This window comes from Triticum aestivum, chromosome 3A, assembly GCF_018294505.1.
Source record: "Triticum aestivum cultivar Chinese Spring chromosome 3A, IWGSC CS RefSeq v2.1, whole genome shotgun sequence".
NCBI lineage: Eukaryota > Viridiplantae > Streptophyta > Magnoliopsida > Poales > Poaceae > Triticum > Triticum aestivum.
Window position 1 is genome coordinate 136,000,239 of NC_057800.1, and position 20,009 is coordinate 136,020,247.

Below are 20,009 nucleotides of genomic sequence, written 5' to 3' on the forward strand. Positions count from 1 at the left end.
CAAGCCGCAGCAGCAGCAGCGCCCGCAGTCGCCGCGCCATCGCGCCTCGCCGTCGCCCTGTGCCGCCGCGCCGCACCACCCTGCCGTCGCCGCCACCCTGCAGCCCCACCTCACCCCGCCGGAGCCGCCGCCTCATCGCTGGAGCCGTCGTTCCGATTTGATCCGTTTCGCCGCCGGGGTTTTTCGGTTTAGGTAAAAACTGACCAGTTTTTATTTAAACCCTACTTTTTTAGATTAGTTTGGTTTTAGTCTTTTTCGGTTTATTTATTTAGCGGACATTCGTCCGTACGTTCGTTTTAACGAACAGTGTTCACTCATTATCCACAGACAGCGAACGTTCGTTCGTTAGCCTGTTCGTCAGTTTTTCTTTTTCTAGGGTTTTTCCGCGATTATTTTTTATCGCGATTTCTGATCCGATTTTCGTTTTAGTTTATCTTTTCGCTCGTTTATCGGAATCAGGCGATTCAAGCGCCTAGATCTTCATCTCAAAGCCCTCTTTCCGTTTAACCAACTTGAACAAGATTTTGGTATTGTAAAATTGACTTTAGTACATAATAGTAATTGGATCTTGTTTCTTTTGCAGTTTGAGTTTCGTTGCTCCATTTGATTTGATTCTTTTTGCAAACCGGAGTTCTTAAGTTGAACTTTCTGGTTAGATCTTCTTATTCGTGTTTTATCCATGCATCTTTGCTTGATCGCTTATGTATGCTATTGTTTGTTTGTGATAGAACACCTGGATCATCTGCAAGGCAAGTAACACTTTGATCATACCCCTTTATCACCCAGTTTTTATGCATTAGTTACAATCCTCAAACATTGCATGATTAGGTTGTGATATAACATGTGGGTTTGGGAAGTAGTTAATGAGGTAGAACCTATTGCCATGTTATTATCAAACCCTTGGGAGTTACTTCTACGCATTGCTTATATTGCTATGCTATGCTCGTAGACGTGGTTTGGGTGAGTGAATCCATGACAGACGTGAGATTGTTAATTAATGGTTCAACTTAAGGTGGCAACTTTAATACACATCTGGGTGGATTGCTTGTCGGGCACCTGGAGAATCCAGTGTTGTCCTAGGATATCCCGGAGTACCCGTGTGATAATCCTAAGGTCCGCCACCCAGGCTCAAAGGGAACTGAAATATTTCATGCTAGAAACTTCTATGTGCAACCACAAGCTATTATGGGCTCTAGCATAGTTGAGTAAGTTGCATGACCTCTTCCAGTAGTAGGCTAGCAGATGTAGAGGGATGTAGGTTGGTACTGTCTACCCGGGGTTAGAGTTAATGCTTCTGAAAGACTGTGTCTCGGTCATCCATTTCTCAAACACCGTGTAGTGCAAGAAATCCAACGGAGGAGATCGAGTCTTGTGGGGAAAAGTGCACAAACCTCTGCAGAGTGTACAATCTAAGCATGGTTAGTCATGTCCCTGGTTATGGACATCTTGAGTATCTAGTACTTGGATTATCATATGTATCTCATCACTCTAATTTAATATTGTTGGGTTGATAATTACTTTTAATTGGGATTGAGTTGGAGGAACCTTCTCAATGATGTTTCAACTACCATGATAGTTAAATAAAATCCATTCCTTTGTTGTAGGGAAAAATTGGCTTTTCGCAAAACTTTAGCCATAGAGCCTTTGCACCAGCCAAATATGCATGTAGTGATAGCATTATTCAGTTCTTGCTCTACTGTGTTATATTGCCAGCATATTCCATGTGCTAACCCATTTTCAGGCTGCAACGTATTATGTTGCAGACTTTTCAGACGAGGAGTAAGGTTCTTTAGGTCATTATCGTGCAGCTCAGCTATGCCGTTGGAGTTGATGGACTCACTTTATCTTCCAAGCCTTCCGCTGTTATCGTATTAGATGGCCTTATGCCATGTTTATTATAATAAGTTCTCTTTTCAGACATTCAATGTAATAAGTGTGTGATTGCTACTCTGTTATAAATCCTTCGAGTACTGTGTGTGTCAGCATTACCGATCCAGGGATGACACTGAAGCAGAGAGACTTGGTCGTTTGAGGTCGGGTCGCTACATATAATAGCATGGAACAATAAAAAAATTATAGATACGTTGGAGACGTATCAGCCGTCGGGAAAGTATGTCCTTTCAGCCCCCAATCCGTGAATCAACCGCGGGTACTCAACAAGCCGACCCAACTTTAGTCACCACATGTATCATATATTATGTATATAAGTATAAACTCGTGATCACCTCCCAAGTGATCACGGCCCGGTAGTATAGCATGGCAGACGGACAATAATGTAGGGCCACTGATGAAATACTAGCATCCTATACTAAGCATTTAGGATTGCAGGTAAAGGTAACAACAGTAGTAGCAAGGACAAGCTATGCATCAAAATAGGATTAACTGAAAATAGTAACATGCTACACTAATCTAATGCAAGCAGTAGAGAGAAGGAATAGGCGATATCTGGTGGTCAGGGGGGGCTTGCCTGGTTGCTTTGGCAAGGAGGGGTCGTCGTCGATGTAGTCGATCACAGGGGTACCAACAACGGTCTCGGGGTCTTCCAGAAAGAAGTAACGGAGGAGGAACACAATAAATAACAGAGCAATAAAAGCATCACAAAGCATAACATGGCAATACGTGGTGCTAGGGGTGACCTAACACAATACTATGCGGTACTAGCGAAGGGGGGAAACATCCGGGAAAGTATTCCCGGTGTTTGACATTTTCGGACAGACGAACCGGAGGGGGTTGTTATATGTTCGCTATGCTAGGGACGCGTGGCGAACGAACGGACTGTGTATTCGGATTCGTCTCGTCTTTCTGAGTTACGGTTTCTTTTATATGATTTTTTAGAGTTTTATTCTTTTTGGAATTTATTTAATTTCGAAAATAAACAGAGAAATACATTTTATACCCACCGTGGGCTAGCCACAGTGGATGACAGGTGAGGCTAGTCAACTGCCCAGTCAGCACTTTTTTAGGTTAAATGTCGCAGCTTTATTACCTTAAACGAAGTTTGGAATCTCGTCTGCAATCACATCCAGAATGCATTCTGGAGTTACACCTAACCAGATCTTACAACGTTCTTCACCTACACCCACCTTTGCTAATTTATGCGCAGCAACATTTGCTGAACACCTAACCCAGTCAGCATTTGACTGGTCCATGTTTGTCTAGTCAACGGTCCAGTGGGACCCCACATGTCATATACTGTTTTTTAACATGTTTTATTTATCTATGTAAGTTAGTAGTAGTCCCACATGTAATTGACTCCTACTTTATTAAGGGGGGGCGGTATTTAGTCCATGGGGCCCATCTGTCATTGGGTGATCGCAGAGGCCGGCTGGTGCGCACACACACACATCGCAGAAACGCCGACGGCTGAACCCAGCAGCGCTAGCAGCGCCTACAGCATGCAGGAAGGCGGGCGCGGGGTGCGGCGTCTAGCGGCGGACGGAGTAGCAGGGAGGCTAGCAGCAGGGAGCAGCGAGCAGCGGCGGTAGCGGTGCGACAGCAGCCAGCAAAAGTAGCAGCAACAGCGGGCTTGAACAAGCGGAGGCAGGCAGACGGGCGCATGGGGGCACGCATAGGGTTGCGGCCGGACGACGAGGGCATGGGGCCGAGGGCGGCCAACGCAGCCGGGGCAGAGCTCAGTAGGGGATGGCCATGGGAGGTTGCGGGCGCGGCATCCAACGACATATAGGGGCACAGATCGAGGTCGGGAGGAAGGAGAATCAAATGAGAGGCTTATCCTGAGCTCGACGGCGGGGTCGGGCAGGTCGGGGGTGGACCGCATCTCGCGGGTCGCCTACGAGATGGCGGCGGCCAATGCGAAGAAGACCGGCGATGGCGATGACTACGCGACACCTCGGCTTGATTCGGTCCCCGGGACAGACGAGGTCGACCATGGCGATGCTCTTGGACACCTTCCTGCTCGATGGAGACAATCATGAACGCGGCAACGAAGTCAACGAAGGCGGTCACCGCATCGAGCCCGAGGTCGAATCGAACCAGAGAGGAGGGGGAACGAAGGGGATCGGGGGGAACTATGCAAGATGGGGTCTAGGGTTTCAGTGGACATTTTTATGGAGAGAGGGAGACGACGTGGTGGGCATCCACGGCCATGGCGCCCAGATGGCTGCCACGCCTCCCCCTATTCCTGTAGCGGGAGGTAGGGGAAGGTTTTTGGTAGGCTGGGCCGTGTGGCCACTTATGGCCCAGTGGCAAAGTAGTTTTAGGCCTTTTCCCTCTCTCTTGTTGTTATTGTATGCTTTCTGTTTTGCAAAAAGTTTGACCAGAAGATGCCTCTTGCAAAATATGAAGTGGTGCCACATATTTACTTTACAATATTTAGCGTTGCCAGAAAAAGTTTGGTGAGCATTTGAATTTTGCATAAATGCAAATGGATTAAAAAGGTTGTTTTGGGAACTGTTTTAAAATTGTTAGGGGCAACCTAGTACTTCAAATAATATCGGTTTCTATATGAAAATTACTTAGTGATTATTAGCATCCTAACCAACATTTTGTTTTATTGTTTGAAGAAATATTTTATTAGACTTTATGTTAAATTTGAATTTGCTTTTGCTTTTTATCAAGTGGCAGTTTGGCTTAGTTAAACCCGGTGACATGGCATCATTAGGGTGAGGTTACTGTAGCTAACCACTGGGGGTGTTACCATGATGCCAAAAATTTTATGTATAATGTGTTCCAAGTTATCTTTGCAAAATCCTTCCGATGAGAATACATCTATGGAAAAGCATACCAAAGATGACAATACCTAGATATATGTCTTATGCCTAGCTAGGGGCGTTAAACAATAGCGCTTGTTGGGAGGCAACCCAAATTTATTTGTGTGTTTTTGTTTTTGCTACTGCTCTTCAATAAATACACATTATTACCTTTGTAGTAATTGTGTTTTGGTTTTTTAATTAGTGTTTGGGCCAATCAAGACCTTTGGGATGGTCTATGGTGATAGTTGATTTGATCTAGCCGAAAAATAGAAACTTTTGCGCCTGGTAGAATAATTTTCATAATTCACAGAAGCGTGATAAAATCCTGATTTTCTGAACAAGATTGATATACAAATTTCCCAAGTTGTCCTAATTTTTCATAATTTTTGAAGTTACATAAGTATACTAAGTTTTCAGATTGCTACAGACTGTTTTGTTTTTGGCAGATTCTGTTTTCTATGTGTCGTTTGCTTATTTTGATGAATCTATGGGTAGTATCGGGGCGTATGAACCATGGAGAAGTTGGAATGCAGTATATATTACACCAATATAAATAAAGAATTAGTTCACAACAATATCAAAAAGTGGTGATTTATTTTCTTATACTAACGGATCTCATGAGTTTTCTGTTCAGTTTTGTGTTGTGAAGTTTTCAAGTTTTGGGTAAAGATTTGATGGATTATGGAATAAGGAGTGGCAAGAGCCTAAGCTTGGAGATGCCCAAGGCACCCCAAGGTAATATTCAAGGACAACCAAGCATCTAAGCTTGGGGATGCCCAGATGGCATCCCCTCTTTTGTCTTTGTCTATTGGTAAATTTACTTGAGGCTATATTTTTATTCACCACTTGATATGTGTTTTGCTTGGGTGTCTTGTATGATATGAATCTTTGCTTTTTAGTTTGCCGCAATCATCCTTGATGTACACACCTTTTGAGAGGGACACGCATGAATCGTGATTTATTAGAATACTTTTTGTGCTTCACTTATATCTTTTAAGTTAGGCAATTTTGCTCTAGTTCTTCACTTATATCTTTATAGAGCATGACGGTGGCTTTATTTTATAAAAACTGTTAAACTCTCATGCTTCACTTATATTATTTTGAGAGTCTCTCTAAACAGCATGGTAATTTTCTTAGGTCATGAATTTAGTCCTAGTATGATGGGCATCCAAGAGGGATATAATAAAAACTTTCATATAAAGAGCATTGAATACTATGAGAAGTTTGATTCCTTATGATTGTTTTGAGATATAAAGATGGTGATATTAGAGTCATGCTAGTGAGTAATTGTGGATTGGTAGAAATATTTGTGTTCAAGTTTGTGATTCCCGTAGCATGCACGTATGGTGAACCGTTATGTGATGAAGTCGGAGCATGATTTATTTATCGATTGTCTTCCTTATGAGTGGCGGTCAGGGACGAGCGATGGTCTTTTCCTACCAATCTACCCCCTAAGAGCATGCATGTAGTACTTTGTTTTGATGACTAATAAATTTTTGCAATAAGTATATGAGTTCTTTATGACTAATGTTAAGTCCATGGATTATACGCACTCTCACCCTTCCACCATTGCTTGCCTCCCTAGTACCGCACAACTTTCGCCAATGCATTACACCCACCATATACGCTTCCTCAAAACAGCCACTATACCTACCTATTATGGCATTTCCATAGCCCTTCCGAGATATATTGTCATGCAATTTCCACCGTTCCGTTTATTATGACACGCTTCATCATTGTCATATTGCTTTGCATGATCGTAAGATAGCTATCATGATGTTTACATGGCTTGTCCGTTTTTTATGTAATTTGCTACGCTAGATCATTGCACATCCCGGTACACCGTCGGAGGCATTCATATAGAGTCATATCCTTGTTCTAGTATCGAGTTGTAATTCTTGAGTTGTAAGTAAATAAAAGTGTGATGATCACCATTATTAGAGCATTGTCCCATGTGAGGAGAGGATGATGGAAGCTATGATTCCCTCACAAGTTAGGATGAGTCTCCGGACTTTACAGAAAAATAAAATAGGCCAAAGAAGCCCAAACAAAAAAGAGAAAAAAAATAGAGAGAAAAGAGAGAAGGGACAATGTTACTATCCTTTTTCCACACTTGTGCTTCAAAGTAGCACCATGTTATTCATGATAGAGAGTCTCCTACGTTGTCACTTTCATATACTAGTGAGAATTTTTCATTATAGAACTTGGCTTGTATATTTCAATGATGGGCTTCCTCAAATTGCCCTAGGTCTTCATGAGCAAGTGAGTTGGATGCACACCCACTTAGTTTATTTCTGAGCTTTCATAAACTTATAGCTCTTGTGCATCCGTTGCATGGCAATCCCGACTCACTCACATTGATATCTATTGATGGGCATCTCCATAGCCGGTTAATACGCCTAGTTGATGTGAGACTTTCTCTTTCTTTTTGTCTTCTTCACAACCACCATATGCTATATCCATGGCTCACGCTCATGTATTGCGTGAAAGTTGAAAAAGTTTGAGAACATCAAAAGTATGAAACAATTGCTTGGCTTGTCAACCGGGTTGTGCATGATTTAATACTTTGTGTGATGAAGATGGAGCATAGCCAGACTATATGATTATGTAGGGATAACTTTCTTCGGCCATGTTATTTTGAGAAGACATGATTGCTTTATTAGTATGCTTGAAGTATTATTATTTTTATGTCAATATTAAACTTTTGTTTTGAATTTTATGGATCTGCATATGCATGCCACAATAAAGAAAATTACATGGATAAATATGTTAGGTAGCATTGCACATCAAAAAAATTGTTTTTATCATTTACCTACTCGAGGACGAGCAAGAATTAAGCTTGGGGGTGCTTGATACGTCTCCAACGTATCTATAATCTTTGATTGTTTCATGCTATTATATTATCTATTTTGGATGTTTTATATACATTAATATGACATTTTATATTATTTTTGGGACTAACTTATTAACCCAGAGCCCAGTGTCAGTTTTTGTTTTTTCATTGTTTTTGAGTTTTACAGAAAAGTAATATCAAACGGAGTCCAAACGGAATAAAACTTTACGATGCTTTTTCTTGAACGAGAAGACACGCTTAGGACTTGGAGATGAAGTCAGAGGAGTCCCAAGGCGGCCACAAGCCTCAGGGGTGCGCCCTAGGGGGGCGCGCCCTGAGGGCTTGTGGGCCCCTTGGAGCTCCTCTAACCCTAATTCTTGGCCTATAAATTCCCAAATATCCCCAAATCAACAGAAGCATCCACCAAAATACTTTTCCGATGCCACAACCTTCTGTTCCCGTGAGATCCCATCTTGGGGCCTTTTTCGGCACCCTGCCAGAGGAGGATTCGATCACGAAGGGCATCTACATCAACTTTATTGCCCTTCCGATGAAGCGCAAGTAGTTTACCATAGACCTAAGGGTCCATAGCTAGTAGCTAGATGGCTTCTTCCCTCTCTTTGATCCTCAATACCATGTTCTCCTTGATGTTCTTGAGATCTATCTGATGTAATATTCTTCTGCGGTGTGTTTATCGAGATCCGATGAATTGTGGATTTATGATTAGTTTATCTATGAATATTATTTGAATCTTCTATGAATTCTTATATGCACGATGTGATATCTTTGTATTTCTCTTTGAATTATCGGTTTGGTTTGGCCAACTAGATTGGTTCTTCTAGCAATGGGAGAGGTGCTTAGTTTTGGGTTCAATCTTGCGGGGTCCTCACCCAGTGACAAAATAGGGGTAGCGACGCAAGTATTTGTATTGTTGTCATCAAGGGTAAAAAGATGGGGTTTTCATCATATTGCTCGAGTTTATCCCTCTACATCATGTCATCTTACTTAAGGCGTTACTCCGTTCTTATGAACTTAATACTCTAGATGCATGTTGGATAGCGATCGATGTGTGGAGTAATAGTAGTAGATGTAGAATCGTTTCGGTCTACTTGACACTGACGTGATGCCTACATTCATAATCATTGCCTTGGACCTCATGCGGCAGTGGAGATCATTGACTAAGACAGAAGACCGTGATGCTTTCGACCTCCTATCTTCCAAAATTCAGGCTTCGACGTCTTCTATCTCGCGGTAGGAGCCGGGTGGCTAGTTGTCCCGGGTGACCTTTTGGCTTTCGTGATGTCTTCGTGCGGTTTTCTTTTATCTCCTCTCAGTTCCGACATGCGTGCCGATGTTGTGGCATGTGCGCCCTGCACCCCCGTACCTTATTTTGCTTCTGATTGTGGCCGAATGTCTGTCTGGTTGTCTTGAACGCTATCTGGTGACTTTATTTATACTAGTAAAAGAGCCCGTGTGTTGCAACGGGACAGAAAAAACACACGCTCTTAACCCAATAACAACTCAAGACCCTGGTAGGTAGACGCTTTTTATTTTAAAATGGCATCACATTTGTGTTCCTGGCGGCGGTCTCAATGCTCACACAGCGAAAATGCATTTGAATGTGTTCTGTCCTAAGGCGTCTCTCTCTCTCACACTCACACACACACGCGCGCGCGCTTGCACGCACACAATCGCTCAGAATAAGGTGAGAAAAATGTTGTTTTTCCTGCGAGGTTTTCCAGAGTTGTGTATGTGTGGTTATCAATGATTTTTTTTCTCTCGATCTAGTTTTAATGTGTGTTTATTTGCAATTTGGATCGCCACCAGTGCGAAAGAAAAACGGACCGTGCACTATAGATTAAGTTTGCACCCAAATTAATAGTTTAGAAATATTTAATAGCTAAAAGTAACAGCATATTTAGATTCTACACATTTTTCTAATCAAATTTCATATATAATATGTTAAAATCGGAGTTACGGTTTAAAAGATATGGATAATTTTGTTTTACATAAACTATGGATTGATTAACCGAAAGGTCAGGGGGTTTTCTGTTAAAACACAAAAAAAAACGATTTGTATGACTTAAATATGAATGGTGGGTTGATTACCTGAAACGTCAGTGGGTTTTCTGAGAAAATTAAAAAACAGTTCGGTATGACTTAAAGATGGACTGCAGGTTGATTTCAACAAACCACAGGGATTTTTCTGCAAAAGAGAGCGACGGACGATAAGAAACCCTCCGTGCTTTATTATTAGGTAGAGAAAGTCGGGCCGATGTCTTTCCTCTAAAAAAAGGTAGGAGAGTGAGAAAGAGTGATATTGTGGGAGGGCAAAAGTGGAAAATATAAAAATTTCATAGAGATTTCAACGTGCAAACATAAAACGACTTATATTTCGGTTCGGAGGGAATATCATCATAGCCAGCCATTGTTTTGCGTTTGGCTCGCTCGTGGAGATTAGACGCAAGAGTTTACCTAAAGCTCAAGAAAGAAACTTGAGGCCCTGAGCCCTTGACCCACCAGGCCCCTAGCCCGCCCCTTACCGAAGCAGCAAATCGGCTATCGGCTAGAGCGCAAACCCCCCACCACGCCACCACCGATCGCATCGCGAGTTCGCGACCATGGACGACGTTGTCACCGACGCGCCGCCGCCGTCCCGCTTCTCCCCCGACGACCTCGACAACTTCGCCGCACCCCTGCCGCAGCCCACCCCCATCCTCGTCGTCTCCCCAAACCCTAGCCCCGCCCCGCGGCTCCTCGTCGTCCTCATCTCCCCCACCTCCCTCGCCCTCCTCCCCTCCCCGCCGCCTCCTCTCCACGCCTCCCTCCTCCTCCCAGACCTCCCCTTGAAGCAGTCCCGCGCGCCCATCCGCGTCTACCTCCACCCCTCCTCCGGCGCCCTCCTCGCCGTCGCCCACGGCGCCATCCCCGCCCACCGCACGCGCGCCGCCGCCAGGAGCCTCATCTCCGGGCTCCAGCCGGAGGAGGTCCTGGTCCTGGACGCGGTCCGCAGCGGGGCGTACAGGGGCAGGCTCTCCGCGGACGAGCTGGTGGAGGGGAAGCTGGAGACCGGGGCGGCGCGGCGGCGGGGAGGCGTGGGCGCGGCCAAGGGCGTCGCGGCGCTGGCGCCTCCGGGGAGCGTGATGGACGGGCTCGGCGCCGCCGTGATGACGGAGTGCGAGATCCGGGGGAAGGCCGCGAGCATGGTGGTGACCTGGCCGGCGGCCGCCAGGCCCTCCGACTTCGGGGTCATGCGGCGCGTGGCGGCGGAGCTCGGCGTCGATCTGAAGGCCGCGGCCAGGGTCTCCGGCCGGGCCGGGTTGGGCGCGCTGTATACTTAAGATGATATCCCTTCCACTTCTCTGTGCTCATGGTTCGTCTTGTTTGGCTTGTGCTATTGAGAAGAGAAGTTCAGAGAAAATCCCAAGATGTATCAGGGATTCAGTATTCAGCAATGTTGTGTTCGGGCATTCTGCGACAGGATTATGGACACACAAACTAAACTTTACTAGTGCATTTCGGTGGTGCTATCGATGTTTTTATGTTGTTGAATGTTTCTATGCCTGCGTTCAGAATTTGTGCCTATCTGCTGCTTCCCACACCACAACCAACATCACCACCACCATGGGAGCAACTTTTGCACAGTCGCCATAGCGGCTCCATCCCTATAGTAACCGCCAATATGGTGATTTTGACTGAAAATGTCACTAGCGAAGTCAAGCCAGCGAGATTTCATATTTGGAGGTTTGTGTAGTGTTGGGTTGAAGGGTGCTCCATCCGCCCACAGCCTCCACATGTTGGACTGGAGCGATCGTGACGGCCTAAAGAGGAGTTAGATCGACACCGTTGTTCGCAATTGTGAGAAGCATTAGATGGGACATCCACATAGATGTCTAGATTGCATCTCACAATTTCAAGCATCGTCGTCAGAATCAAGTCGCAACCACCGAAATCACTGCCGAAATCGATACCCGCCGCCAAAATCATCACTGGAATCGTCTTCACTCTCAACGACGTGCTTGTGGTCGTCCTCCCCCTCGCCAGAATCAAGTCACAACCGCTACGTTGATATGTGTGACCTTTGGTCCACTATTATTGGTCAACTGAATTACTCCAATTGGAGAATAAGTATGTAGCCAATAACATATGACTTTGGATCCCATCGCCTTTCCGCTCAACTTTATCCTAGTTTTGCCGAAGGAGCAATCCACTAAAAATTCCATCTGCCCCTACCGTACTCTAGCTTGGTAGTAAATTATGGAGGCTGAGTGCCTCAAAAAAAAATTTATGGAGGCTGAGATATGTTGACTGCATTTGCACGCCATCTGTCCACCCTTCAAGGACCATGTTCATTACCATGTGAGAAAGCCCATTTAGAAAAACAATTGCAAATTTTAAACTTTATTTTAACATGGATATTAATCCCTCCCTGTCTAGGTTTCCCTAACTGCACATACATTTTGATTAAAGGTTTAAAATATGCACATACAAGGTGCTTAGAAAATGTGCTTAGAGGATAGACATTTAATTAGACATCTATTCTCTCCTATAGAGATAAGCACTAATGCTCAAGAAAACAAAGTTTATTTTACAAAGGACCTACCTATGCAAGCACATGTACAAGGCCTAAAACGATCCAAGCTCATTACTTGTTTTAGTCTTCACAGCATATGTAATTTTGTAGTAAAACAATGACAAGTATTTTGGAACGGAGGGAGTACTTATTCATCCCTACAAACTCATGTACACGACAAATTACTGTATGCAAAAATAAATAAAGCAACAAAAACTAAAACTTAAGTAGTGGCAATTTTACTTTTCATTTAGCAAAAAAAATCAACAATAAATGTGAGATAGCACTAATTTTCAAAACGACTAATGGAAAACCAAAATTGAAACTTAAACTTTTTTTAGGGTGTCTGGTTTCCCCTTAAAACAGGACAGACGACAAGACTAGAGCTCTAAGACCCAGGTTCAATTTTTCTCCATAACCTGTATACGGACCCTTCATCCCTACAAACTCTTGTATCGAACAAATAAACCAAAAAGCCAAAGAAAAAAGTAGCGTAATTTTAAATTTTCGTTTTGCAAGAAAAAACAAAGATAAACCTACCTCATAACTGGGTGCTACCAAAATTAGAGTAGCATGGCAATTTCAGATTGGAAAAAACTAAAAAAAAAACATGAGATGGAGAAGAAAACTTTTATTATTGATCGCTGCCAGACACACTGCGGCAGAACAAGGAACACACTGGAGAATGCTGCCAATTCTCCTAGAGAAACAAAATATGATGGGGAAAAAGAAACGCATGGGGGTACCAGCCGAAGGAGATGGGATACTAATTGGAGCAATAAATGGAATTAATTGTTTTAAGTACTCCCAGGAGAGCAAGGTATCCGGTTAAAATTAACCCTACAACCTGGCATGACATCCTCGCACGACTGAGAACCAGAGGCAAATGTAGCATCAGAAATGACACCCGAAAACTGCTCTTTCGGAACGTCGGAAACACTGCCTACAGAGCTGCAACAAGGTTGCAAAGCTTTGGGAGGGAGGAGCTTCCCCTCACCGTTGCTCGGAACATGCAGCCCCTCAGCATGGTTGATGCTGAGGCTTTTGTCTTCAACATCTGAGCCTACCTTGTCTTCTCCTGTCTTGCTGCAGTTTTTCGCCAAACCAGGCATGCTAGAAACCACTGCATGATGAGACTGGCCGTTATTATCTACTTCATCGCGCATATCATCAGTACAAGGCAATGCCTGGTCCTCGCCAGCAGCAACATTTTTCCCCACCACCACGTCCACAGAAGCCTCCTTGATCATCTCTTCACTTTCTGGTTGTGAAGATGATGCGAGAGCTTTGGACTTCCTAGAACCAGTGCTTGAACTATAAAGCTTCATGGCATTCTGTACAAGTTAAAAACACATCAATAATAAACATGGGTTCAACATGGAGTAATGCATTCAAAGATTGCTATACTTTATGGCCGAGGGCTGTAACCCAAGTTAGAGAACAATAGATGCAACATTAAGAAGGTTCTGATGTAATAATTCCCAGACGTAATATAGTTGTTCCATTAACCTCGTAGCCATTAAACAAAGATACTTCATTACGCTGCTGAACAAGCCACAGTAACATTATTTCTGTACTGGATTTAAAGTAATGTATAAACATGTTTGGCTAAATAAACAATGATAATAAGCTCAGATACAGGACAATAATTTCAAGCCAAACAACAGATAAAGATAGTTAATGTTTCAAGACTCTAGGTTGTCTAGGCCGAGGATTACACATGCAATATAGGCATTGTGGCATACTTCATGGACAAATTTTAGACTTTCCAGTGCCATGTATGCTAGTACCTGCTCAATGTAAGTCATCAAAACAAGAAAAAAATATTGGGAACAGCCAGCACTATGGTTTGACACATAGGTGGCTCAGTTTGGCCTCCAGCTTTAGAAGTCATATAGCCTATTGCCCTATTCCATGCAGGTATATAGATTATGTTTTTCTTGGCAGATTATCACATGAAAGAAAAATGCCCTGACCAAGAAGCTTGAATAATATGGTGAACAGCAGATGTGACAAATATTAAACATAACCATTTATGCACTGGCCTATCGTGAAGGTTTGTAAGTGGGTCATCCAAAAAATCATAGTTAATCTTGGAGAAATGTACCTCAAATACAGAAGTTGTTTCCCCTGAAAATATGGACTTTATCATGTATTTGAAACCTTGAGCTTGATGTCCATGCTCATCTTTATTATTCTGAAAAAGGGAAGAGAATACTTGGTCAATGTTGATAAAAATGAAACTTTTTTAAACAGTAAACTGAACATGTAAATCATTCCAGCTACCTTCAAGCACCGACGCATGGTAGATTCACATCCAGCCAGCTCCAACTCCCCCGCCATTGTACTGCATTTTTTGTACAGCTCTGGTGAAGCAAGGCTTGTCGAAATATCAAGCCTCTTGAAGTATTTGGAGCAAAACCGAGAATCCACTTTTACAATAGAAGGCCCAGGAGTTGCCTCAGATCTATATTTTGGAGCATGTGCATCAGTTTTTTCAGCATTAGCCTCAACTGTTTTGACTTCAGAGCTTTGACTTTGATTTTGAGCTGGGAGTTGCATTAACGAAGGCTTGTCAGAAGTATGAGATGAAAGTGGCACCTCCGACTCTAACTGCTGTTGAAAATCAGGATCATTATTCTGGCCATAGCTGTGTGAGTATTCTTCAAAGACACTTCTACTTGCATCCCAACCAGGTACCTGAGAGATATATGGGTCTTCTGCAGGATTGTGCCATGGAAATGGTTGTACACAATGAGGAAAACTTTCAGGATGTCCATGCAAAGGATAATGCATCCCAGCATGATTCGTATCCATAGATGGCCGCATCCCAAATAAAGATTGAGGGAACTGGTGGATAGCTGGGTGAAAACCAGGGATTGGAGGACCATGCTGGAAAGGACCAAAACCACTTGGTACTGGTGAAGGCCATGAAGGCGGATTATTCCAAGTGCTACCATGCCCTCTTGCATTATCAACAGTACCACTTCTTCTGGGGCGGCTGCTTGACCTGCGTTCTCTAATCTGGCTCCTATTATCATCATCAAAGGATCTTTGATTGTCCATCTCAGGTCTATCACGTGGCAGATGGAGATGCCCTGGTGATGCACTTTGATAGTTCTTCTCAGTAGCTTGACGATTCAATAATAACTCATGATGTCTGGTATTGCCTTTCTTCACTGAACCATCAACAGCATCATGATTATGCCTCAGATTGCTCCGGTTGGAAACTTGACAATCACTCGCTGATGGTGGTCTGTCATTAAAATGGATTGGTCGGCCATCAGATCTCAAATTTCTACCATCTTTCAAGGGCAGAGAGGATTCATTGCTATTTGCATCAGTTTTACTAAGACCCTCAACTGATTGAAAGTCAGATGTTCGTCTATGTCTTCCAAGAGCAGCACCATTCTCCCTGGGTGAGGATTCTTCTTGCTTAGGGAAATGCCTGAAATAAATAGTAATTTAATAAATCTCTAGATAGTCACATCCACGCAGCTTGTAACTGCTAACAACTTATAGCTTTACGAACAGAGGCCTTTTAAAATAGAGAAAAGAAGCTTAGAATTTCAGTGCCAGTCACATGCAGGAAATGATGATGATAAGTGCCCACAATTACTAGAACTACATCCATGTTTTCACTCTTACCAGTTCTAAGCTCTATAAGAAACAGGCGATAAATACATGTCAAAAAGAGAAAATGGAACTGAATTCAGACTCAAGTAATCTCTCATCAGATCCATCTCCAATAAGACAATGCAGCTCCATCAGTAAACACTATTCACGGATTAGCTTCACACAATCTCCATATAATCTAGATCTCTTTATAACGAGTCAGTGGTGCTTTTATTACTTGGCAGAGGAGAACTGGGTTTCTTTACTTCAGTTGTTGATCTTCCTATCCTTGTGTATTTGTACCATTACAGAACATAAATAATTTATTCAACAAAATCAAATTCTAAAGACACAAAGGTAGATATAAAGATGCGGTCACTCCAATTTGAACAGTTGAAATGTAATGTAATGCGGAGAAGAATGTGGTCAACAGTTTCAGAAAATTACCTGCTTTGCTCCTTCACAGGATATGTGCTGGATCTGGTGGGGCTCTTCCTCTCAAAATCCCTCCTCCGAGAATCAACCTTCTCATATTCTCGCCTACGGTCTTCATTGGAAACAAATGAGCTTACATCAGACCTGCGTTTAGCATCTCCATGATATTCTTTTGCATTCCTGGGTTCCAGATCACCATTATGACCGCTTTCTTCATAAGACCTTTTCTTCCCTTTGCTGTCATGGAGTCTACTTTTATTGTGCCTGCTCTCTGAATAATTATGTTCCTCTTTGCAGTGCTTTTCCAATGACCTGTCTCTAGTGCTGTCCTTTGAGGATCGCACATCCCATGATCCACCATCTTGACTCCTATGATATCTATAAAGATCATCTCGATGTTTCTCTCTAGAGCTGTTATCAGATCTTTCATTCCTAGATTTCTCTTCATCTCGATGTTTCTCTCTAGAGCTGTTATCAGATCTTTCATTCCTAGGTTTCTCTTCATCTCTAGGCTTATCTTTGTATCTTTCGTCCTTATATCGGTCCTCCTCTTTAGTTCTTTCCCCTTTGTATTTTACATCCCTATGTCTATCTTCATGTCTCAACCTTTCCTCTTTGTACCTTTCATCTCTATGCAGTTCCTCATCTTTATGCCTATCGTCTTTGTGTTTGTTACTTTTATGCCTGTCCTGAGCTTTGGACCTATCATCTCTATATTTTTCTTCTCTATGTTTTTCCACACCTCTAGGCATGTCATCTTTCAATTTCTCATCTGTGTGTTGCTGCTCGTAACATCCATCAGTTTTGGTACGAGCATCCCGAGGCATGGTTTGCCTTCCCTTGCTGCTGCTTTGTAACTCATCTTTCGCAGCAGACTGTTCCTTTGTTTTCCTGTGCCTCCCATTCTTTTCAGATTCTCCATCGTGCAACTCATCTTCACGATGACGGTCTGCTAATAGAAAGACAAATAAAATAATATCAATAGAAATTATATATAAATGCTTCAGATATATAAAACATGATCAGAAGGCCCAGCTCCCAACAAACCCACACCAATACTCTCTTGATTACTACGGTATTACGGTCCTAAGATTATGACCATATTACCACTTGCTGGATTTTGTAGGCTAATTAAACCATAGCAAATAATCATGATGTAGGCTGTATCCTTATGAGAAGAAGTATACAGAGCATACACAAATATAACAAATGAAGTGATGGACAAGACTAGATAATTGTTGAGTGGCTATGATCGTCAGAGAGCTTATTTTGAAAATTGATAAAAACAAATAGATAACAAATAAGACCCGCAAAAAAAAGATAACAAATAAGACAGCATAAACTATTTCGAATCACATCCATTCTACCACTTCATAGAAACAAGCCACAATAAAACTTATTACACATATCCATCTTGTCAACTGAAAACATGGTTCATTTACTTATAAATTACATTCCCTCCGCCCAGACATGTAAACCCGCATAATTGTGTGTGCAGCCTAACACAATCCTAATCAATAAATCATCAAAACAAACTAGACAGTTGAACTCTGCAACTCACACATGTGTGTACATACAATGTAAAGGTTTAATATATTGTACAAAAGCATGCAACATTTGTGCAGGCTTAAATGAGCAAAGATGTGTCACCAATTTTGCACAACTAACTGACACTGGCATGCAAATCCATATGGCATGTGGGTGCTCAATATAAACGTTAGATTTAGGCCCTTATATGCACTCAATCCCAATGCAAGGTGGGTGACTCATGGGTAGTACCAACATATGTTTATACCTTTGGGAAGGATCAAGGATAACAAGAGAAGCAGAAGCCATAAGTAATTTGCAAGGTATCATGAAAACTAAAATTTTAGCTGACATGTAGTATGGAATTCTGGTTGAAGCAGAGGAAATAGCCAGGTAGAATAGCATGCACAAACAACAAATAGCAACACCAACTCTCACTAGACTGTGGGCAAAGCTATAATACTGTGACTCATGAGTCATACTACATGAAACAAAAGCCAGGGATTCTTCCTATATTAAAAAAATTCACTAGTCAAGGAAGTACAAGACAAGCAGATGTGAGATAGGACCAGATTAAGGCAAATGTTACATAATGGAGGTTATGTTCTTCACGATGAGTAAAGTCAGACAAAGGTCAAGTAATAAAGTTTTCATATGGTCATAAACTCATAACATCATATAATATTAGATTCTAGTCTAATTTTAAGTTTAGTAACTTGAGCATTTGAAGTTTCTCCTTCTGTTGTTACCGATATCTCAACAAGAACTATGCAATCTGGTAGGTGTTCATGTTCCATATGATCCTTTGGCCAGTATAGCAAGTGATACTTCATCATGACTATCTATCTACCAACAAGTTTTAAGTATGAAGAGCAAGCTGAAAAATACCTACCATCAGTTCCTCCATTGGAATAATTCTTCGTTTTATCGCTGTCCAAATCTCGTGTTTTCACCTCTTTGTTTCTTGGCGTAGCTTTCAGTGATGCATCATGCCTGCGCTCACTCCCCTTTTCATGATCCTTACTCCTATCCTTCACAATCTTATGCTGCTGATCTGTGCTGTCTTCCTTCAGCGTCAACACTTGCTTGCTTTCCTTTGACTTCTCTGGCTCAAGCTCCCTCCCCCTCTCCTTCACTCGGTGATGCTCGCCGGAAGTATGCTCCTCCAACAATAATGCCTCTTTATCTGACTTCCTTCCGGCAACCTCGTTGGCCCTATCATACTCCTTACTAGACTTCCTTGCAGACTTCCCCTTCTCATCACCATCTGAACTCCTGGACTTCTTCGAGTCATGGTAACCGACTCTCTCATCCTCTTCGCCGTAACTCCACCTGTCATCCCCGGTGGCATTATCCTTCTCCCCTCTGCTCTTCCTCTTCTTCTGCCCGTCAGCCGACGAACCAGATGCCTCGCCCGCGTTGGAAAGCTTTGCAGGCCGCTTCTCGTGGTCCTCCGAGCACTTGGAGGCCCTAACGGCGGCCGCCTTCCAGTCCTCGTGCTCCCGCGGCCGCGGATCCTCGTCGGAGTCCGACCTGTCCCGCTCCTCCCGGTCGTGCTTGCGGGACCTGCGTCGCGTGCTCCTCGGCATCGTGGCGGCTTCCAAACCTCAATCCCACGGCCAAAGGTTCGCCGGAGCGGCGCCTATTATGAAACCCTGCGCCCCCTGAATCCTCAGCAGAGGGGCGGAACCCGGGCAGAGCGTACGCAAATCCACCGGAACTCCTCGTCTCACCGCGGGAACCGCCGAGGACGCTCCGAGCATATATAAGCAAGCAGATGCGGAAACTTCCGGGGAGGCTGCGGGGATTCACCGGGGCTCGAGTCCGACGACGAGGCGGCGGGGGGCGGGGCAGAGCGAACTGGACTAGGATTCGGAGACAGGCGGCGGCGCGGCGGGTGGAGGCTTGGAGGAATCGAATCGAATCGAATCGGAATGGGATACGAGCAGCGGCCGGATAGGCGGAGGAGGGATTGGGATTGGGGATTGGAGGAGGGGAACGGGCGGGGGCGAGAGAAGGGACGCGATCGCGGATTTTTTGGGGATTTATCTTTTTTTTCCTTCCAAAGAAAGTTTCTGTTTCCGCTAGGGCGTCGCGTGTGGCGTGTAGCAGGCGGGCGTGACGAAAATACCCACCGTGCGGTTGCGTCGGCTGAGCGTGGGCAGCGGTTGGTATTGGCCGCGGATCAGGGGCAGCGCGGTAATTTTGGTGGGACTTTCCGTTCGCTTGTGTCCCGTTTTTGTTTTCGGTCTCAACCTTGGTGATCTTTTCTCGCGCAGTTGTTTCTCGTGCGCTTAAGGGACGATAATCTGGA

The 20,009-nt window shown here is 43.6% G+C and overlaps 2 protein-coding genes across 3 annotated transcripts; one reads left to right on the forward strand and one right to left on the reverse strand.

The window, feature by feature from the left end:
* Positions 1-10,038: 10,038 nt before the first annotated feature.
* LOC123058139 (uncharacterized) lies at positions 10,039-11,103 on the forward strand. The gene has a single exon (XM_044480961.1). It carries the CDS (start codon positions 10,167-10,169, stop codon positions 10,884-10,886), a length of 720 nt encoding a protein of 239 aa, XP_044336896.1. The 5' UTR covers positions 10,039-10,166; the 3' UTR covers positions 10,887-11,103.
* A 1,631-nt stretch (positions 11,104-12,734) lies between these two features.
* LOC123060693 (uncharacterized protein DDB_G0287625) lies at positions 12,735-19,738 on the reverse strand. Of its 2 annotated transcripts, none has more exons than XM_044483514.1 (5): positions 18,588-19,738; positions 16,181-17,117; positions 14,405-15,566; positions 14,226-14,315; positions 12,735-13,452 (listed from the first exon to the last, which is right to left on the reverse strand). In XM_044483514.1, the coding sequence occupies exons 1-5, from the start codon at positions 19,282-19,284 to the stop codon at positions 12,916-12,918; spliced, it is 3,423 nt and encodes a 1,140-aa protein (XP_044339449.1). In that variant the 5' UTR covers positions 19,285-19,738; the 3' UTR covers positions 12,735-12,915. The 2 variants fall into 2 exon arrangements, with proteins under 2 accessions (XP_044339449.1, XP_044339448.1); XM_044483513.1 differs by having other exon boundaries at positions 16,181-17,120.
* Positions 19,739-20,009: the final 271 nt, after the last annotated feature.